Raw genomic sequence first — 24260 nt, forward strand, 5'->3', positions numbered from 1 at the left:
GGATTATTCAAGTTACACGTTTGACAAAAATTATCTATTGCTGAAAACTCAAACAATTTTTTTTACTAAAAACGTCCTAAGACATATGTATTTTTGTACAGAAAGAAACTATTACTGATATAAAACTATTCTAAATGATAAAATTGTGGGTTCATATTTGTTAAATCATTTTAAGATAATATTAAAAGTAGTCAAATCCCTCACAAAAAGAATAGCTTTTATTATAGTATGGTTCATCTACAACAAGGAACCATTCTCACTTAAACTGATACCTAAAATAAACAAACTGTTATTAAGCATGGCAGTACTTAGTATGTAGAGATGGGCTGAGAAAAAATGGCTGCCACATTCAGTCTAATACTCTATAATGCTTACAAGTAACTACCAAATTTGGGTTATAGCCTTATTTGAGCACCTAATTGCCATTATAGAGTATTTCACAACTTGTGAGACTCCAAGTAACATTGAAAAGTGTTGGTAAAGTGGAGTACTAATAACTTGTTCTTTTCCCATGTTAGCCAAAAAAACATGAAGTTTCACAATGGCTTTGGTATGACAGAAAACCATTTTAAGAGCACGTGGGAATAAGTGATACTTAGTACAAGTAGAATAAAAATCATAATTTTAGAGTAAACACTAGTATAATTAGCTCTTCAAGTTAGCTTTCTTACAAAAATCTGGTGTTTCTTTAAAAAGCTAAAGTACCGGGTAAAACTGGAATTTGTTTGTTTGTTTGAAGTTAACCTCAAAACTACACAATGGGATCTGCCCGCTATGAGTATCAAAACCTGGTTTCTAGTATTGTAACAATACTGCTGTGTTCTGGGGGAGTAAAACTTACATTATCAACCAATAACAGATTAACATTAAATGACTCCAACATGTAGAATACACAATGATGTGTACACTATACAACCTTTATATTATGTATAAAGTGAAGGAGTAAAAATATTAAATTTTATTACATATATTCATAGAAAACACTATATTTTAGTAAGGAAAAAACATCACAAAACAAGCAATAAAAAACATTTTGTAAATGTAAAATGATGTAGAGATGGCAGTGACAAAAAGAATGCAAATATTAATATAAGACTGATACAGCTATACATTTTCACATGTTCATTCCTTACCGTTTGTTTCTTTACATTAAGTTCCAAGAAGTAAAGATTATGACCAGTGATGATTAATAATATACTGAAGCCAATTGCATGATACAGTATCAGTACATGAGGTTATTCTACAAGTGGAATTAAGAAACCAGCAAAACAGATACAATATTAACAATAAATATTACCACTGAATTACAAAAATAAGACAGATATACACTTATCAAAAGAAAAAAGGTAAACAAGTAATAAAAAATTAATTTACTAACTTGCCAAAATTAAGTACGATATAAGGATGGTACTCCCAAAAAGTACAGAAACAAGATAGTGATGAATACACAAAACCATTCAAAACTCACCATGAAAGTAGTCACTTAAATTTTTCCAACAATAACTTTTATCTACAACTAAACATTGAATTCCTGTCTGTTGCATGATTTCAGGTTTGGGTAAAACCATTTCAACTGAATAGTGCTATACAGTGTTACAATAGCTAACAACCATAAGCTTGTAAAATTCACTCAGTATTTACTGGCTAATTATATAGTGATTTTTGTATAGTTTTTGTGTATTCATGCCTACCTTGTTTCTGTATTTTTAGCATTACCATCCACACATCATACTTAACTTTTCATATCATATAAAGAAATACAACCTTATCAAAGTTTTACCTTCTTACTGATAATTGTGTAAGTTTTCTAAGGAATATGATATTGATAACTTTAGAATAAAACCATTATGTAAAATGTAGTAGAAATTACTTCCACATCATAACACCATACTGTATATTCAGTGTTAAAATATGTTCATTCATAACACCATATACCAGCATATATATATATATATATATATATATATATATATGTGTGTGTGTGTGTTAAAGTATGTTCTAACTATACACTAAAAGAAGATATGTTTGAGTTTCTATAATGTACGTATTAAAAAAAAACACTTATCATTACATACAGAAAGTAAGTAAGTAATGCTTTGAAAGCTATTTAGACATCATAAGTAATTACAAACCCAACAGGAGTCCCTGACTGTGTACTTTGATTTTCGTACTACTTGAAAATGCTCCTTTTCACCCTTGGAACATTTTATCTGGTAAAAACCTACACTTCAAACAAACTTGTTTCATTTCACTATTTTACTTTTCTTCATTTTTGTCTTCCTCTTGTTCATCATGAAATTTATTCAAGAATTCTTTATTGGATTACGTTTGTGTCTATTTAGGCTTACATTTTGTAGTACATACTTCATGGTAAGCTACCGAGAGTTACTTCAAGTTCCACAAAGACTTTACACTATACAAGTATGGTTTATTTCTACATTTTACTTCTTAAACCATTAAGGGTTTTGTTACAAGTGGAGTTAACTGATAAACAATTACCATTAAAGTTCCACAATTGTTTTTTTTATTAATTACATAGTTTAAAACAGTCAATTACTGTGTCTCTAGGAATGTTACTGTCATCACATTCTCCTATAACAGTATTTATAATCTTTGCCAAGCTAGAAGCAACTATTCAAAACACAAGAATGTTAAGTCTTTACATGTCATCAACTCTGACAGTTTCTTGATTTCATGATGACAAGAAACCTACTTGAAATAAGAATGTATCTCAGGGTGGCTGGTATGTGTATTGAGGCTTTTATTGAAAAGAAGAGAACAACGTTTTGACTGTGTTAGTAACAGTGTTAATACCCATACCAGCCATCCTGAGGTACAGTTTCTCGATTCATACCAACATTAATGGCATTTCTGTGGATTAATGATTGAGGGGTATTTACATTACACCCTTTCTGTGGCACAAAAAACACGTAGAGTCTTTGTAATAGAGAGCATGTTTCTCACAGTGAATTGTAAGTCATTTTACACAGAAAACAGATGATAAAATGGCATAGTATCAGTTATCTAATCAGATTATATTTCTACAATATAAGGTGATAACAGTAAATTTTGATTTACACAATTACCATAATAAGTTTAAAAACAAATAAGTATCTTCTCACCTGAGCACCATTATAACCCACCCAGGGCTCTTCACCAAATGTGAACATCTCCCACAAAGTGACTCCAAACATCCAAGTGTCACTTGCATGAGAAAACTGTCGAGACTTGAGACTTTCGGGAGCACACCTAACAGTTAAGTTATTCATTTTACATAAAATTGTTTCTGCAAAATTCAGTGCAATATTAATTTCATTGGTGCAGGGATTATTAAAGCTCAAATGATTTTTAGAGAATACACACAAGAAAATTCTCATATGTAACTGACATAAAATGCCTTATAATTTGTCAAACAACTCTAAAGTATAATTTTTTGTTGTTTTTTTTCATGAAGCCCATCAACTAAATCAGTGAAACTAATATTACTACTACATTCTAAATGTGATAGCCAACCCTTACTGTTTCATTGCATGAAAAAATGAAAACTCACCACACTTACCAAGGAAAAGGAACTTTCTTTTGTTCAGTCATAATATAACAGTCTTCTTGTGTAGGAAGAGCTCGCATCAATCCAAAGTCTCCAATCTTTATCTGAAATCAACAGTCGAAACAGTTTAAAAATAATTTTCATATTGTAGTAAAAAGATAAAATGAAGAACACAAGCTAGTAACAAAAGTAAGTTAAGTAACTCAAAAAATTAGCACTAACTGTTGTTCAATAAGTAGTCTAACTACATTAATGGAATTGTTACCAGAATTTACCTGTTCAGGCTAATAATTGTGAGAAATCTATTCTGCATTTGGACTAGTGAATTCTTTACCACTTATTTACTGTAACAACCAAATAAGCCTAATTCTTCTTGCTTGGTAAGTTTATGTTTATCCTCCTCTATCTAAAGAAATCAGGTTTTGATAATACAATATACATGTCCAAAAGGACTGGAAATATATGTGATTTACACTCTTTCTTAACTTTAGATACATGACTGATTAGGACACTATTAAAGCATGAGAAGGTTGAGCTAATCACACTGTTAGTTCAAACTTATTCCAAATTACAAGGATAGTATTCCATAAACCTTGTTTAAGTGCCTACGATTCAAGACTTTTTGGACACACTGTTGTATCAGTATTTTAACATGTCAGAAAGTCTGTGGTTTTAAAGTAAAAATATTAGCAATTCATCTAGACAGTTTTTAAGCTAAGCCAAACTATGTTGAGTCAGAGATAAATAATGGCAGCTTCAAAAATCATTATTCAACTACAAAGCACTCAAAAATTTTTTTTTTAATTAATATTGCAATAAAAGACCTCAGACTACTATGTATAATCACAATGTATATTCAATGTAATAAATACTATTATAAATTTTACATGTTCTTTAATTATATCAGAAGTTATGATGTAGTTACTAAGGAAGTTTGGGAACGAAAAAAAATGGTCTAAAAACTAGACTGCAAGGTTTTAGAGTAATATTTCAGTTGTTGTTTGCATTTCTAAAACTGCAGACATATGGAAACTTCATAATCTTTCTTACAGCACCCTAATATAATACAGAGCTAGAGTAAAGCCTATTTCACCTCACATGGTATAGTCCTATAGTGATACCAATCGTTTATGCACTCCAACGTGTCCATACCAGAGTCCCACACTATACTAATTGTAAGATTAACTTTCTCTACAAGTAATTTTCTTTGCAAGTTCATTCAAAGCTGTGTGTTTGTATTTCGTTTCTAGCAAAGCCACATCAGGCTATCTGCTGAATCCACCGAAAGAAGTCGAGCCCCTGATTTTAGTGCTGTAAATCCTTAGATTTACTGCTGTACCAGCAGAGAACATTCAAAGTTATAAGATGGCTATCCATGCTAGCTATCCCAAATTCAGCAGCAAAAGACTAGAGGGAAGGCAACTAGTTCACACCATTAATGACACTGACCATACAATTATAATGCATGTTTGATGGGGCAGGGATTATAACCCACAATCCTCAGAATGCAAGATAAGCTCCCTACCACTTGGCCATGCTGGGCTTCCACAAGTAATACTAAATGTATTGACCATCATGAAGTATAAAAAAGTACATGTTTACAGATGATAAATATGACAAGGTATTTCTGCTGGCAGCTGCAATTTGCAAAAGATAACTGAACATTTCCTACTTGAAAAATAGATAATACCAACATGGACACAAAATTAATATTTTAAAAGTAAACAAAATGGCAAGTATTCCTTCTATTGATCTCTCATGCAAGTGAAATAACTTGATAATTAAATATGTTTTACTGTCACTAATAATGATATTAATGCTTTTATTTAAAACATATCAAGATCATAATTAAAAATAATTAAGTAGCCAGTTAGCCTATTTATGTACCTTGTTTGAATATGATAAGCATACAAATAATATTCAAAGAATATGAATTTGGGTCATCAGAACATTTTGTTTCCCCTACTGCCCTCAATAAGCTTATCTGATGCCTTATCATCAAAGAGAATTTCTGCAGTTTTAAACAGATATTATTTAACATGCAAATACTTTTGCAAATGAAAATAATGTCTACAAAAACTATTAAATTCCTTGCTCTGTGGTTTGATCCTAAGTCTCCACAACATCACACTGAAAGCCTACAGATAATTAATTCTATTAAAGCTTTAAATAGTAGCTTCCCACAAAATCATAAATGACTGCTCAAACTACAGTATTCTACTGTGACATCAAAAGTCTAGTTCCTTCTGTATCCAATCACATTTAAACTTATTTTATAGTTGTTTCCAAAGTTGCATTCAATTTAAAACTTTTGGCACACCTTATAAAACAGTGGCAACTAAGGAGTGTACATAACTGACATGAGATGTTTGAAAATCAAGAAACAGATAAAATATTCGGGGAAGCTAATTTTTTCCCTAAACTGGAAATGTATTTCCAATAATACTTACCTCCACTGACAGTATAGCTATCTCTCAATCTCCAGGGTTTCCTCTCTTTGCTCATCTAGGCATTGAGAATGCTTGTTCCAGTGTTTTATATCCCACTTGAATGCCTTATCAAATTCTAATTTGTAAATTTCTACACCAACTTCAATGCTCATTCTATGAAAGCTCATTAATAGGAAACAATTATGCCATACTCAACCAAAGAACTCATCTGCTCTGGAATTATGAACATTCATCCACACTCTTGAACCAAGTTGACAAGGAGCATTCTGTTTCCCCTAGAATTAGAGAGAGGATATGGAACATGTGCTCAACCAAGGGCACTAGATGAAACCACTTTGCATTTGGAAATACAAGGAGACAATGTACCTCCTTCCATGAACAATATATAAAACCAACATTGATAAAAGAGAAGTCCCATGCACTCCCTAACCAGATAGCTTTGTATCACATCTGAACCGAAATTACAAGTACACAGGCTCTTTCAGAGGCTGGTGCCATTGCTGCTAACATCTGGGAAAAAGCATCCAGGGACTATTAAGAGGGCCCCCAACTTCACCCTCTTCTCCAAGAGTATAGAAACACACTCAAACACTCTGGACGAAAAGCCTCTGTCCACCACCCCAGTGACTGGAAATTAGGAGTAGTAAGGATTCCCAGGATCTGTGAGTAGAGGGAGGTAAAATGCATTGGAGATTCCTGAAGAATAATACTCTGGAAATTGTGGAATAGTTGAACCAAGGTTCCAATATTTTAAAAATCAAACAAATCCAAATTTATTCAACCTAAAGATTAGCAGTGATGGGCAGGATTCCCTTTTGCTTTACTCATAAGCAGAGGTCCATAATAAGATAATATACCATCTGATAGGCACCTAGATAATCTTATGGAACACCCCACTTCTGCAGAGTCTATTTCAACCTATAGTAATTAGAGTGAAAATGGTCAAGAAAGGAAAACATCCTTGGGTAGGCAACACTCGCCACAGAAACCCTGAAAATAAAAGAGTATATGAGTGAAAAAAAAACACTGGTTTAAAAAGTCTAATAGATGTGGTCAAAATAGCTAAAGGGGTAGTCAAAACCCCTCATGAGAGGAAACTGCCATCATGTAAGAAATGATTCAGGAAAGTATTAAAGGTAGTCCACATACCATCCCACATGTGTTCTAAAGGGCAATTCACCCAGGCAGCTAATGACATAGAGATATGACAAATCTAGTGAGATGTAACATACAAAAGACTCCTCTCCTATAACAATTATTCATTACAGCCCATATGAATCAATTTATGAAACCACCTTGTGAGGGTAATTAAGAGATCAGTCACAGAAAATAGAAGGATCTCAAGGAGTGAACAATCAATTCCTAGCATCTTGAAATGAGGTAGTACAAGTCACATAACACTTGAGATCCATGACAGGCCATAGAAAATTATCATGACTGGAGTGGTCATAGAGGCAAGAAATGACTGGCAAATGGATTGGTGGCACAGATTTTTCCTCTTATCTGCCAGAGTCTTAAGAAGTTCTAAAACGTGGTATGATAGAGAGGCCTATGCACGTGGATTGAAAATGAACTCTTAATAACAACATCCACAGGCAAGAATGAAACAATGCATTTAAAACAAAAGTAAAATCACAATTCAGTAACAAAATTGGTCAGATGGGCCAAAGAACACAAAAAGATTTCAGTAGACCTGATAGAATTAGGTGATTAAAAAACAATTCAAAATTTAGAATACCTAAAAATAGTGGTCAAAAATCCTTATATAAAGCCATCATAGACAAAACATGACCCTTCTCAAAAACTCAAGTAAGAAAATGGAGTATCATAGATACACAGAAAATAGTTTAAATTCCATTTAATACATCATTGATGATAAATATTCCATTTCCATTGATAAACAATCATGGTTGGCTTATGGAGAGATTTAGTTCAGTACTGAGAAATCTTAGAATTTAAACCCTCAGACAAACTTCTAAGCACGAAGACTGAATTTCCAAATAGTTGGTTAGAGATTGTTAACTCAACAGATATTTCTAATGTGGAAAAAGTAGAGGTGGACATTCCTGCAGATACTGAAAAAGTGGAAATCACACTTGATCAGGCCAATAAGGTGCAACCAAAATAAATTGAAAGGGTGGAGAAAAAAACAGCCAGAAATCAGGGAAATACCAGTATCAGAGGTAAGGCACAAGGATGTAAACCTTTCAAATCCTAACTGGACACATCATCTGCCACCATTTGAGGATGAGATATTGGAGACCAAAACAACTGTAGTTGAGAATTCCAATGATTCACAAAGGCATCAATTATTGAAGACTCAAAATGAGAGCAAACCACTAAAAAAACTTTTGATGTAGCATCCATTCTGTCAGAAGAATATGGTTGGGTCAGGACAAGCGATATGCAATTAAATTCACCACTCCTGTAACATGACATACCAAACGACTGATACAGTGGGAATGAGCTCAGTAGGCAAGATACAAGGTACAAAAACAAAGATTGATTGATTGATTTAGTATTTTATGGCACAAAGCAGCTACGCTATCTGTGTCAAACGTCCAGTAAAAAGGTAAAAATAAAGTAAATGTAGTAAAATACATAAAAGGAAATGAAGGTAAAACAAAACATCATTGAAAAACAGAAAATGTATAAAACCAATGTTGACACCTAATCTACAATGTTAAGAGAGAAAGCAGAGTAAAAGTAGTTGTAAAGTACTTACTCTAGCAAAATGGTAATGATCATAACCCACCAGGAAGACTAACAGGTAAGTTCAAGAACCACAATCAGTCACCTGAAGTTGGCCTTTCCAGTCCTGGTTCTGGGTTATGTGTCATAGCAGTCATTATCAAAATGTAAAATAATAGAAGTTTTAAAAGACACATAGCAAAATTGTAATAATGAGTAGCCAAATGTCCAGTAAAAAGGTAAAAGTCAAGTAAATGGAGTAAAATTTGTAAAAGTAAATGAAGGTAAAACAAAACAGCAATTAAAACAGAAAATGGCGTAAAACCAATGTTGACATCCAGTCTACAAAGTTGTAAAGGACTTCCTGTAGCAGAATTGTAATGATCATAACCCACCAGGAAGACTAACAGGTAAGTACAAGAATCATCGTCAGTCACCTGAAGTTGGTCATTAGTCCTGGTTCCAGGTTATGTGTCATTATGGCCAGTACTAAAAGGTAAAGTAGTAAAAGTGTTAAATGACATGCAGCAAAAGTGTAATAACAACTACCAAGTTGTAAAGGACTTCCTGTAGCAGAATGGTAATGATCATAACCCACCAGGAAGACTAACAGGTAAGTACAAGAATCAAGGTCAGTCACCTGAAGTTGGTCTTTCCAGTCCTGGTTCGGGTTATGTGTCATTATGACCAGTACTAAAAGGTAAAGTAGTAAAAGTGTTAAATGACATGCAGCAAAACTGTAATAACAAGTCGCCAGGACGACTAACGAGTAGTTCAAGCGGATAGTTCAAACAGCAGCGTTAGTCACCTGAAGTTGGCCTTTCCAGTCCTGGTGTCGAGTTATTTAATGTTCTGGCCATTTTCCAATGTCAGATTGAACTAGAGAGAATGAAACTGAAAAAAGGAACCACAATTAAAAAGGTGTAATGAATAAATATGCAACACTTAAATGAGATTAAAAAGATTAATGGCCATTAAAAAACTAAACACTTCATCAAGGTGGACCATGTCACCATCACCAATAACACTGTCCAATGTTACTGATAAACCTTGGGAAAAAACATGTTTAAAATATTGCCGTTGTTGAGAATTGTAACGATGGCAAGAAAGTAAAATGTGGCTGATAATCATTTGAGTGTTACACAAACTACACATTGGTGCATCAGTTCCAGATAAAAGAAAATGATGAGCTAAAAAACTGTGACCAATGCGTAGTCTAGTTAGAACAACTACCTCCTTCCAAACTTTACGGAAGCTAGATGGCCAAAGCCCAATATAGGGTTTTATTTGAAAAAGCTTGTTGTCGCGTTGCTCACTCCAAGTGGACTACCAGCTGGCACGGAGCCGAGCCTTGAATACAAGACCACAGTCCATGTACGGAATAGGCACAATGATGATAGTGCCGGAGCAGATAGATTTTGCTGCCGTGTCTGCAAGCTCATTCCCGCGAATACCAATATGGCCTGGTATCCAGAAAAACTGGATAGAAGTAACAGTTAATGAGAAATGGGCCAGTCGGTTTTGAATATCAGCAAGAACAGGGTGTGAGCCAACATGTAGCAATTCCAGGGCCAGTACAGAACTAAGCGAGTCAGTATAAATAGTGCAGTTGGAGTACTGCTCAGCTGCAATATGATCCAGGGCAAGAGATATGGCATACAGTTCAGCAGTGAACACAGAAGCTGTAGAGGGGATTCTGCGTGCAACTACCGAACTGCAGCAAACCATAGCAGAGCCCACTGAATTACCTGATTTGGAACCATCTGTATAAATGGGAAACGGAATGATTGTTTGAAAGATGTTCATTAAATAAAAGATGGTACTTCCAATCTGGAGTATCTGCCTTTTTCAGATGACTGAAAGAAAGGTCACATTTGGGGGCTGTAATAAGCCATGGTGAGATGGGCTGACCTGTGGAATCTGCAATGTTATCCAAGGACAGACCCAATTCATCCAATTGCGCCCGAATGCGAAGGCCAAACGGAGCAATGGCAAATCGTCTGTTCTGCAAAAGTACGGCCCACCGAGGAAGGATAACACATCCCCAGGTGGGATGCTTTTGTTAAGGAAAGAAGTTTTGAAGAATATTGTAAAGATAGTTGCAAATGGCGAATGTGCAGAGAAGTTTCATGAGATTCAACGTATAAGCTTTGAACTGGAGAGGTACGGAAAGCCCCAGTGCAGAGTCAAAGTCCTTGGTGATGAATGGGATCCAGCATCTTTAAGGCCAAGGGTCTGGCAGAGCCATAGACCATTGATCCATAGTCGAGTTTTGATTGAATAAGAGCACGATATACCTTAAACATTGAACATCGATCTGCTCCCCAACTGGTAGAAGAGAGGACACGGAGGATGCTCAGTTCTCTTGTGCATTTGACCGGAAGCTGCTTTAAGTGTGGTATAAAGGCCAGCTTACAGTCAAAGATAAGCCCCAAGAACTTGGTCTCAGGGGCCACTGGCAGCGAAACTTCACCGATATGAAGTTCAGGATCAGGGTGAATACCCCGTTGGTGGCAAAAGTGCATGCATACGGTTTTAGAGAGAGAGAAATTAAAGCTGTTTGCCATAGTCCACTTCAGTACACGATTGAGGGCAGTTTGTAGTTGCCGCTCAATATATCTATATATAAATGGCATGTCTGGGGTCTTACAAATCAGGTTTTGATTTGCTTGATGGTTAGAGCCAATTGTGTTTTTTTATACTTTAAACAAAATCCTTTCATATCTTGTAGTATAATGATGTTGAAATATATAAAAATCAATAATTACAAGCTACAGCAAAGTAACTACTTCATAAAAAACATATTACACACAAAATCTTTTTGACCACTCAATGTGAATTTAAAGAAATATCATATATAATTACAATACATTTTCTACAGAAGCTACATAAGCTTACAAATGTTCATTCCAAATTTTAAACTATTTCATCTAATTTTTAAATTATCACAACAAAACAGTCAGTATTCATTTTCCACTTAAATGATGATAAGTTATGTTCATGAAAACCATGTACATGTAGTTTTTGCCACAGTCAATTAACATTTATACATGTGTAATTCAAAAATAATTATAAATTATTCAAGCACTTATGTATTTGTATTTATACTAACTGGTGTTAAAAGAAGTAATAAATACATACAAGCCCTTTTAAAAGGTGGAAAAATATTATGGTGTGATCAAGTTTGAAATCCTTTTTAAAACAATTAAATTTTCTACCTGTTACTACAAGATATGAAAGGATTTTGTTTAAAGTATAAAAAAACACAATTGGCTCTAACCATCAGGCAAATCAAAACCTGATTTGTAAGACCCCAGACATGCCATTTAATGTTTCTCTAAAGTGACATAAATTAACATCATTCAGTTATTGAATAGGGATAAAATAACTTGATTATTAAGTTTAATAAACAATCTATTTCAAATACATCTTTACACAATCAAATAAAACACAGCCGAGATAAGTCCTCATATTATTTAATTTTCATCATCTGTATGTGATCCTTGTAGTGATTACACGCAACAGCTACATATACCTGACCCACTACATCACACCCAAGGTAACCCATGAAATTGTATATAGTAAACAGTTTTATTGAGGCACTTGGGAAATAACAATCATCAATCCCAGGACGCCCATAGCAAAATCCTTGGTAATCAAAAATAAAATAATTTATAACAGTGGATGAAAACTACCAATGCCTAGCACATAGTGCAATTGGTCATTTATAAAATTTGAAACTTATATGTTATAAATTTTTCAAACCTTTCTGTAACTGAACACACAGTAAAATCAGTTGCTTAACCACTAATAACTAAACTTACCTGATATCCTGTAGCAAGAAGCATGTTTCTTGCTGCTACATCTCGGTGAATAAATCGTCTAGACTCAAGATAAGCCATCCCATTAGCTATCTGCACTGCATATTCTACAAGTTGTAATATTGGTGTATGGTGGCATTCTTTGCGTAACCGATCACGAAGAGATCCATGTGGTGCCAGTTCTGTGACCTAAAATCATTAGTAAAGGTTAGATACAAATATTTAAACACAATACATTAATGATAAAGCAGTATATTTTACCAGTAGGTAAATGTATACAGTCATATGAAAAAGTTAAAACACCTTATGAAAGCCTGTGTATTTTTGTAACATTTATGGATATTTAGATATTTAATCTCAATTATAACAATACTGAGAGATTATAGGAATATAACTAAACAATTAAAACTGAAAAAAAAGACTTTTCAAAATATTCTGTAAATGTAATTCTACAAAAATGCATATTCTAACTAAGGAAAAAGTTAGGACACCCTACCCCCTAATAGCTAGTGTTACCCCCTTTGGCTCAAATAACTGCAGTGAGATGCTTCATGTAGCCATCTACCAGTCTCTGACATTGGTCTGAAGAAAGTTTTCCCCACTCCTCAATGCAGAATTCTTTCAGCTGTGATATATTTGAGGGGTTTTTTGCATGTACAGCCCATTTCAAGTCACCCCACAGCATCTCAATGGGATTAAGATCTGGGCTTTGACTCGGCCATTCCAGGACTCTCCATTTCTTTGTTTTCAGTCAGTCTTTGATGGATTTACTGGTATGTTTTGGGTCATTATCGTGTTGCAGGGTCCAGTTCTGCTTCAGCTTTAATTTTCTTACAGGTGGACTCATGTTCCTTAAGCACCCTCTGATACACAGTAGAATTCATGGTGGATTCTATGATTGTGATCTGTCCAGGTTCTACTGCAGCAAAGCAGCCCCAAATTATGACACTTCCACTTCCATGCTTCACAGTTGGTATGAGGTTCTTTTCCTGGAATGCTGTATTTAGTTTATACCAAGCATGTCCTCTGTTCTGGTGTCCAAATAATTCAATTTTAGACTCATCTGAACATTATTCTAGAAGTCCTGGTCTTTGTCTACATTCTCTCTGGCAAACTTCAGTCTGGCCTTGATGTTTCTCTTAGAGAGCAAAGGTTTCCTCCTTGCACACCTCCCATGCAAGTTAAACTTGTTCAGTATCTTTCTGATTGTAGAGGCATGCACTTTCACATCAACAGTAACCAAAGCCTGCTGTAGGTCCCATGATGACATGTTAGGGTGTTTGGAGACCTCTTTTAGCATCTTGCAGTCTGCTTTTGGGATAAACTTGCTTAAATGACCAGACCTGGGCATGTCGGCAGTTGTTTTGAAAGCCCTCCACTTGTTGACTATTTTCCGGACAGTGGATTGATTGATTTCAAAATCTTCTGGGATCTTTTTAAACCCCTTACCAGACTCATAAGCTGCTACAATTTTCTTTCTGAAGGCCTCAGATAGCTCTTTTGCTCTCACCATGGTGCTCACTCTCACTTCAACAGTCAGGAGCACACCAAACTAAATGTCTGAGGTTTAAATAGGGCAAGCCTCATTCAAAATTTTAAGTGGGAATAAATGTGGGGTGTCCTAACTTTTTCCTCAGGTGAAATATGCATTTTTGTAGAATTACATTTACAGAAGATCTTCAAAAGTCTTTTCTTCAGTTTTAATTGTTTAGTTATATTCCTATAATCTCTCAGTATTGTTAAAATTAAAATTAAATATCTATACATCCAAAAATGTTACAAAAATACACAGGCTTTCATAGGGTGTCCTAACTTTTTCACATGACTGTATAGATACAAATATAAAAACATAATACACTAATGATAAAGCAGCATATTTTACTTCTAATTAAATGTATTTGCTGAAAATATTTTTACATTAAGGAAAATAAGTTAACAAAAAAAATTTGTGAAAGTTATCAACTCATGGCACTGAAAAAGCAATATATGTATGTCTTTAATTGTTTGTTTTGGCATCATGGTCACACATCAGAACAAAACTTACTAAACATTTTAACTGAGTAATGACACATACTGACCAAAATTTCAAGATACGTAATAACAAAATTGCACAGCTAAACTCACTTCTTTAAAAAATCTGCTAATAAATAAGCAATATTTTTAATCACTTTTGAGAAAAACAAAAAGAACACAAACCATTTTCATTGGACAAGAAAGCACCACCCCATACAACCGAATCAGGTTTGGATGATTCAACTGATGCATGGCATTAACCTCTTTCACAAAGTCTTCAAAAGTACCTGGCTGAGCTAAAGCATCTTGCTTTAAGACTTTCACAGCTACTGGAATCTAAAATTTAATTTCAATGTAAAATAATCATGTTGTATGTAAAGTCACCTGCTACACACTAATTTGGTTAAACCATTCCAGATAATTTACATTTTGTTATTATGACATAGTTCTTGTACTCATTTAAAGTTCACTTATAAGTTTCATTTCAAAAAATAAAGTGATAGAGGCATGTTTTTTACAACACTGCTGACAAGGAATTTTATAAATATTTTCATGTGAAAAATAATTAAACTAATACCTATCCTTTGCACCAAATTATTTATTTCAAAATGACTTTAACTTAAAACATACAGATGCTTCACTTGTAAACAAAAAAATACTAATATTCTAACACTGAAGCATTAAAATGAATGCAATATGTCAGAAAACAACAACAACAGAACAATCAAATTTAACAATCTGTACATACCACTAAATAATGGGATGAAATACCTATAATTAGAAAGAAAAGAGTAAGATGTGGTTAAACCTAAATGATGTATGTGAAAGCTAAATATCCTGGAAATTAGGAGTTGGAACATGAGAGTTAACCTTTTTCTTGAATCAAAAATGTATTTCAAATAATATAACTGCTCAAACTGCAGATATTATTCAACTGCTAGAGTTTCTTCCTTTGCCCATCTAAGCAACTGGTCTGATTTTTCCTCCCTAGCTTCTGTCTTTTATACCTTGCTTACTAGCCCTTGGTAATATGTGTTGTAATACCCTCCATTCTGGTACTGTATCATTTATACGATATTATCACTTTTTCTATACTGACTCCATTCCAGTCTCTAACACCAGTTGGTAAGAAGGGCAGAAGAGTGTCAGCAGAGGTAAATATTATTAGAAATAAATTTTCAATTTTAGAAAATGTTAACTTCCAAAATATATTTACTTTCTCTTGCACTACAGCTAGAATCCCATATTGAAAATATAGATGGGCCAAGGAGGGCATTATCCATAAAGGAAGCATTTGCATAGATCATGAATGTGGCAATAAAATATTGGCATCCTAGTCCCACTACATCCAGAAAAGGTTTGCACTTCACCTGGAACATTAATTCATGTACTGCAAACAAAACATTACATTACTACTGGTTGAGCTACAACCAGATAGTTGAGGTTCCACTATGTAGGGTTGATATTATAGGACCATGGTCCCTATATCTCATTTTCAAGGGAAAAGCAACTGGACCACAATACACACACATACTTATGTGTGGATACTACTACATAGTCCTAGAGTGATACATTCTAAGCTACCAGAATCATGACAAGTTAAGCAACATCAAAGAAGACAAACCTTCTCCTAAACCCATAAAAGTCTGAAAGGCAACACCCCAGTCTCATAATGATGGGATCTTATATGCCCTACTCAACATGAGAAAATAGAACACATCCAATCTGGAATCATGAACACTCTTCCAAGGTAAGTTCCAGTTCTACATGCTCCCAGAATTATGAGGAGAAAATGGAACAAAATGTGCTCAACCAAGATCCCAGAATGAGATTACTCTGTATTCATATGAAATTATAAGGAGAAAATGGACTAAACCAATATTGATCGAAAAGAAAGGTCACACTCGACTCAAATGAACCAGTATTACAAATAGGCTCCCAAGTAAACTGGTACCTCTCCTATCAATATCAGGGAAAAAAACATCCATAAACCCCAACTTTACCCATTTCTCCAAGACTGGAGGAATTATCTCTGACACACTAAGAAAAAGCCTCTGTCCACCATTACAGTGAGTGGTAACCAAGTGTGGTATGGACTCCCTAACTCCATTAGCTGTATCTGAGGAATAGAGCATGTTTGGGAGTGTTCTAGAAATAGTACAAGAGGTGAACCTACTTCCTTAAATATTTAAAAGCAAAATGACCTTGATTTATTCAATCCCTGAACAGCAATACTCATAAAAAAAATTACGATAATAGTAGGATACTACCATTATGACAATGTGCAGATAGGAGCCAACTACAATGAACTTAGACACAATAATCCTGGTAAAAAATGCCAACACAGAATGAGTCATTTGTGAACCTTGGAGAAACTAAGCATTGATATAGATGAGAAAAATTTGACACCAATCTCTTGTCTTCTTATGCCCAAAAACTGACAGTAAAACACCAGAAAAACTCGAATGACTCTCTCACAATCCCCAGGCCAATGAAACTATGATAGCCACAGAACTAAGTTCCAAAATCTAAGGATCTGCCAGAAACTTTACAGGTTGGGTGGATAATTATGGGGTAAATGTGAACTGAATGACAAATCCTGACTCAATGACCTGTAATGCCCAGAGATTAGTGGTTAAGGTTATTAGATGTCCAGAGCCTGAAGGTATACAATAACCACCAATGCTGCTGGTAACATTTCAACTGAGCAACAGAATCTATTTTTGGTACCAATGCAACAAGGGACTGAGATCAGGAGTCAAGACCCTCAAACAGGGGCAAAACTATGACCCACTCTGGGAGCCAAAGAAAACCGAGAAGCCAAGGACAACAGGGATGAATGTATAAACCAACAATAAAACCAGTGTGCATGCTAACAATAATTCCAGCTCATAATCAATGAAGTTGTTAATCCTGAGAGTTTCTTCCAACAAAGCTTAGTGTTACAAAAACAACACACTGGATTTGAAAACTGTAAATCTGTAGACTTATCACTGTCCAACCAGGGAACATTGAGCATTGATCCATTCAGGAAAATAAAAACTTTGCCTTAGATACCCTAATTCCAAGGATCAGATTCATTAGTTGAGAGACAAAATATGTTTCCACCTGGCAGTAGTAGACTAAATCATGTACTTCTGACAAGCATGGTAAAAAAAGCACAACTGTACCTTGATGTAACCAAGCAGTAAACCATAATGTCTGTGGACAGAAAGAAAATCAAATAGTTACTCCCTTTCAACCATCAAGTAACATGCAGCCTCAAAAGCAACTGGGTAAAAACCCAAAACATCACTTTCTCAAGAATCAACTGAAGAAAACAAATCAGAAGCAACTTGTCCCAAAGTTGTCTCCTTTTTTTATTTCTTTTAAAGAATGTTCATATTACTATTGTTTGAAACAACATTTTGTTAGGTAAGTTTATTTTGTTAGAGCAAAATAACATTGGACTCTGTGCCCAATACAGAGAATACAACCCGAGGTTCCAGTGTTGTAAATCTGTAAACTTAACACTGTTCCACAGGGAGAGTGAACAGGGTAAAAAAATGCACAAAAAAAAACCAAAGCTAAATTGTTGTTGTTATTAAACCATGTTGAAAAATAAACTAAAAATGGTACACTAATCTTTGACATACGTCTGTTATGCTATTACAACTAATGAATTACATCTAACTGTACTAAGTCAACAAGAGATTAGATCTAGTTCTATCACCTAAGTTTCTCAGTATCTAGGCCATCAGGAGATTAGATCTGGTTGTAACAGCTTAGTTTCTCAGTGAATTGGTCAACAAGAGATTAGAACTAGTTGTACCACCTTAGCCCCCAATGACTAGGTCAACAAGAGGAAAGATCTAGTCATACTATTTTAGCCTCTCAGTGACTAAATACGAGAATTTAGTTAGAGTAGAGAAGGCAAATCTAAGAGGAAAAAATATTTATAACATTTTGTCCTTCTTCAAATCTCCAAATAACTATTTGAGCTGAAATTATCCAGTCCCAACTAAACAAAAAGAATTTTAACAGCCAATCTTTATCAACCACACATGAAAACATCTGTGAATTATAATTGCATGTATTCACTATCAAGATTTTCAAAATAACTTTCAATTTAAGCACATTGTGTACAAACTAACCAGTATCTAATTTGAAACTAACAACTGAATTCAGTTCAAGATTAGTAAAACCTACTCTTCGCTCACTAGGTGTCACCCATTCCCCTTTCAGAACTACTCCAAATGATCCATCACCAAGTTTGCTTCCAAGTATAAGGTCCTTATCATTCACAAGACAAGTGAGGGCATTGCTGGCTCCAGAAATTACATGTGTTGGACTTGTGGGGAGGCATGATTCATTCTTTAAGGTGATGCTTTTATCAGTTTTGGTAGATGGAAGTATCTAAAAGGTGGAAAAACAAATTATCATCTCTCCAGTGAAAACACCTTTCACTGACACCCAGTATATGCTGAGTTAACAGTTTTAGTAGAATAATCATACAAATACCTCTAGAACAGTATATTATTTGACATTTTAACTGAATGTCATGTATTTAAAATGTAAAACCTGTTTATTTTAGAAGATTCAACAGGCTTAATATACCTGTTTAAGTTTCTTTTAGAGTAATAATTTAACCACTGATTCAAAATCTTCATTGAATTTCAAATTTAATTTAACATGTGAGTTCAAAACCTTCATTGAATTTCAAATTCAAATGATGATGTCAAGTTTCTTTATTCCATTACATCGTACAGTGGTATAATACAGGAAACAAAAACAATAAACATCAAATTCATAATATAGACCTATAAGAATAAGACAGTGACAACTAAAGACTGAAAGCCACTAAACCATTCAAGTGCACAAGTAAATAAAAAAAAATTTTTCCCAATATGTTTGTAAAGCTTATATCTCAAGCCAAAATTACTGGTGTTATCTATTAAGATGATTTCTGTCTTGTCTCTCAAACTATTGACTTCAAAAGTTATTTATTCACAATCTTGTATTTGTCTACAACATCTGTTTTGAAGGATTTGGTTTGGTTTTGGTTTTGAATTTCACGCAAAGCTATACGAGGTTTACATGTGCTAGCCGTCCATAATTTAGCAGTATAAGACTAGAGTGAAGGCAGTTAGTCATCACCACCCACTGCCAACTGTTGGGCTACTCTTTTACCAAGGAATAGCAGGACTGACCATCACATTATAACACCCCCCACAGCTGAAAGGGTGAGCATGTTTGGTATGACAGGGATTCAAACACGCGACCCTCAAATTATGAGTTGAGAGCCTTAGCCACCTGGCAATGCCGAGCCATTTTGAAGGAAAGAAACATTTCATAGACATATTGAAGTTCTTTCTAGAGATCCAACACAAAATAAAATAGTACTTGTATAAAATTTTCCAAACACTTTTAAGAATCTCTTGAATTTTAATTACAAACTATGCTTCTTTAGGCAGTTTCGCTTTTACACCAAATACATATTTGTATGTCTCAAAAACTAAAAATCACTGAAATATTTTTAGATGATAATAATACCTAATAATTAAAACATAGATGAATATTCTTAACACAGAAAATTGGCTTAACTACTTAAGTAACAAAAACAATATTTTAGTAACTACTTTCTCTGAAAATGTAAGAAAATTAATTCTCAAAAGAAGAAAGAAAAAATTAATTATGTATAAGGGTTGAGTAAATTATAATAAAACAATTTTGACTATGTAAATCAGCAAGTTAAGTGACAACAACAGATATTTTGACACATTGGACATTTACTAAGCAGTTTGAAAACATCAAAAATTGCTTTGAAAAAAAAAAAAAAAAGAGAGATGCAACAGCCCACTCTGACAAAATATTCATACACTCTGATCATTAGTATATATTCAGATCAGTGATTTAGGATATCCATTGTACTTAATGGCACTGCAAAATAAAGGAAGAAAAATTAACTTGGGCAACAGAACCATTTAGAAAAAGAGCTGTGAAATGCCAAAGTGAACAAAGTGCAGCATCTTATAATAGACAAGAATCTATAAACAAAAGATTGGTGCTGACATATTGCCTGTGTCTTCATCTTCAGTTAGTCAACAAATTATAAATGGCTAATTTGTTTAAAATTGTACAGTTGTATCTCTCCACCGTACCATCACATGAATGAAAAACTGTTTTCCTGGTCCTTTTGGTGAAGTTTTGAGTGAAGTTCCACAGGCACCCCAAATCTTGAAATAAATTCATTGATGAGTTTACACTTCCTGATTAGAAACACTTAGGCTTCTCACCATTTGGTGTAGCAATCTATTACATTATAATATAATTCTCTCAAGGCCATGCTCCAACATAACACTGCTAATTTGTCCTTGCTGTATCTTTCATAGACCATTTTACTCAAAGTTCACATAATTTACTTAATTTCTCTACAGATTGATAACACCCAACTCAAAAAAAAATCTCTCTCTCTTATTCTCTTCATTATCTTCTTTCCACTAAGTGTCCCAATGTTTGGATGTTGTGTAAATGACAGAGAGCTTCAGAATGCAGAAACTGTGGAGGAACTGACAGTTGTCTTTGTTTATTTCCATTGATATCTTTCCATTTCCGACTTAAAAAATCCCTCTTGTAGGCATAATGAATACAACTGTACCTAATACAACTTTATCTTTGAGCTGAATGGAACAACTGTTTATCCAATTGTTTTCTGTATATTGTTCTTGATCCTTTGAATAATTTATTTCACACTCATATCTTATGCCTGAGAATCCTTGAGTATTGGACCACATTTGTTCTTCAACACCACTTGCAGATCATCCACCTTGGACATTGCTGAAATACTTGGGGTTGCTCATCTTTACTTTCTCGTGCTTCCCTCTTTTCATGGTATTTACATTCTTTGGTAATATATAGTCTTAACAATAATGTGCTAACATTTACTTGGCTTCATCAAGTTGTACTCCTGAAGTTTCTAGAGCCATCTTGCTTACCTCATCTTCTAGACTGCAAAAAGTTCACAAGACACTTTGATGCTGAATGAGCTGCCCAATGTGTAAAGTTTTGTCCATATTGGTAATGATAAAAATAACTTATGGCTTGAGCATTATTTAGAAGCTCTTTCTGAGCATTAATGACCTTTGTATAGTAGGCAATCATATGTTCTTTATCATGAGGTAATTAAAAAAAACACTGCAAAATCATTAATATCCATATTCAAAATGAGTGAATCTTCAAGAGTTAGGTATATTCATAGAGGGTAGTGGTGAATTCTTTCTTTAGTTTGATGAATGATTTTTTACTATCAGTACACCTACAAAAACTTTCTTGGTTTCTTAAGTGATTTATGTAGAGGACAAGAATGATTTTACAAAACAATGGCATTAAGAGTAGTCTAAGAAATCCTTTTGGTACACACAAGTTCCTTGACGTTGCCAATTCTGAACAGATTCAAACACAGATAGGTCTGCACACTCTCCCACTCTGCTTTGTTCTCAGGAAGCTCACCAGTTGATAAAACAATTTATACTTCTTGGAATTCAACTTAAGTTGCTCTTTCCTTCACTGATTCAGAACTTTCCTCAGGCTATCATAAGCATTATCAAAGTTAATGTGTCATCAAAATACATCAGTATGACATATCAGAGTAGTTCCAAGAGAGAGGGAACATTCCACTAAACATTGAAATGTAGAAGGTTCAATTATATAATGAAAAGGGTAACAACACAGTAATCTGCCACACCTCATTTCCTGCAGTAAGAGCTCTCTTCTCTCTACCTGTTTCATTAACTTTAATTATTACTTATCTTTTCCATTTATTCCTCTTTTAAATTCACACATCTTACCTCTTCACCTTCTTCTAATAACTTCATTATTTCTAGAAATTTTTTTTTATCTTGGTTCATGATATTTTTGTCATCCTAAGCTTAGTCAAAGTTCAATTTTACTTTTACCAAAACAATCCTACTACTTACACCAATGTTATAATGCATTCTATTATTAGACAAGGTCTTTTATATCATTGACTATCTTTGCTTTGACAAACGTTGTAGGCCTAAATTCACAAACAATGTTTGAATAGATTCCAATCACAAATTGTATGCTTAACTCACAAAAAAACTTATCTGTACAATTTCACGTCTAATTGATCAAGAAAATTAACAGATGTGATAACTCCCACTGCTAACACTGTCGAAATCACTCATTGATTACTCAGTAACTTATTCACTCATCATTACTTTACTGATTCTTGTATTTATAATATACCCTTATTTTTATATATTCCAAAAAATTTATAACATTTCTAGAAGATTACATCATCATCACCACCACTAGCTCCCTGTAGCAAACACCTGAAAATATATTAAAAATGTAGCTTAAAACACTATTGTCATAAAATCCTTTGAAATATGTGTAAACAGCAATTTACTCAATATGCTTACACATGATCATAAGTAACTAATAATAATAAACAAGAAAAATGCACTTTCTTTTCTTTTGAGTTTCAGAAAAGACCATTGTGTTGTCATGGTGTCTTGGAGTAATTAAGCAACAATATCTATTTTGTTTTTCAGTATTTCATAAGTAGCATGGCTTCTACTTTTAAAGCCATATGTGAAGGAATGAGTGAGTAGTCTATCAATGTTTATATATCATGAACTGGAGCTCAACCAAGTGTTTTGTGTTATGCATGGGACACACAATAAGTTGTCCCACATTTTATGTTTATCATTGCAAAACTTATACTATTATTTAAATCATACATACTACTAGCACATACAATAAAGATATATATCTCAAAAACAGTGTTTCCTTTTAAGAGATGTTAAAGCTTCAAGTTTCCCTTTGTGTTTCAGAAAGTTACTGACTCTTAGCTAAATTTCTTGTACAGTGCTGGTTTTCATTACTGCTGCTGGCTATTTATTCAAAAAAGCTACAAGGTTTTCTATCAAATGAGAAACAGTACCTTGCTGATTAAGTTTTTCTTCCATAATGTAGATCGGTGCTTCTTCACTGCATCAAGTAAGCGCCTGGCTGCAGGTTTTCCCATCCCAATTCGTTCCAAATCTTCTGGTTGAACATAATCAAAATGTGCAAGACGAGTTACCTGGAGTTCATCTCTTATCTTGACAAAAAACTGTTCAAGCTGAACATCCTGCAGTAATTCAAATAACCATGCTATCCCATCTGGATTTCCAGCCATTGCTGTAGAATTTTCACAGTGCAAAAGGTCAGGAAAATTCTGGTAACTACCTAGATAAAAAAATAATGAAGTATTCTGTTTATATTAAAGTTTGGTTGTTTGTTTTGTCAATATATAATACCATCACATGCAGATGTAAACATCAGAAAATTGTGGAGAGAAGGGTAGAAAGTGTGAGTGGAGGGAAGTACCTATTAGAAATACATTTTCAGTTTAGGAAAATTAAAACTTCCCTCCTCTCACAAGAGATTAGTTACAAGCCCATAATGAAAAGGAGGGACTAGTGTGAGGAAAAAACATATATCTTCCCAAACGTATAGGAAGAATACCTCTGTATATTAAAGAAACAGATCAGATCATCCAAGGTGGGGCACTGCACCACTTCTGACTAAATATCTTCTCATCACGAATAGTTATGACCAGCAGCTTGAAAATGGTAAGAGGACTCTCAAACTCTACTGAGAAGGGGAGGGAAAGGAGAGACCATTGAAGAGTCTGGGGAAATGGCTATATCCAAGATAGTGCAATAGATGATCACAAAACACTATTCTGAA

The 24260-nt window shown here is 34.1% G+C and overlaps 1 protein-coding gene across 21 annotated transcripts in view; it reads right to left on the reverse strand.

The window, feature by feature from the left end:
• The window catches only part of LOC143230486 (uncharacterized), a 67708-nt gene that overhangs the window by 18242 nt on the left and 25206 nt on the right, over positions 1-24260 (reverse strand). For all 21 annotated transcript variants that reach the window (XM_076464133.1, XM_076464151.1, XM_076464148.1 and 18 more), the window contains 6 exons: positions 23470-23756; positions 18711-18917; positions 14706-14858; positions 12513-12698; positions 3560-3651; positions 3123-3249 (listed from right to left, as the gene is read on the reverse strand). In XM_076464133.1, coding sequence (XP_076320248.1) covers positions 3123-3249; positions 3560-3651; positions 12513-12698; positions 14706-14858; positions 18711-18917; positions 23470-23756 — 1052 coding nt within the window. The remainder of the gene's footprint in view (positions 1-3122; positions 3250-3559; positions 3652-12512; positions 12699-14705; positions 14859-18710; positions 18918-23469; positions 23757-24260) is intronic.

This window comes from Tachypleus tridentatus, chromosome 10 (genome assembly GCF_004210375.1).
Source record: "Tachypleus tridentatus isolate NWPU-2018 chromosome 10, ASM421037v1, whole genome shotgun sequence".
NCBI classification, from domain to species: domain Eukaryota; kingdom Metazoa; phylum Arthropoda; class Merostomata; order Xiphosura; family Limulidae; genus Tachypleus; species Tachypleus tridentatus.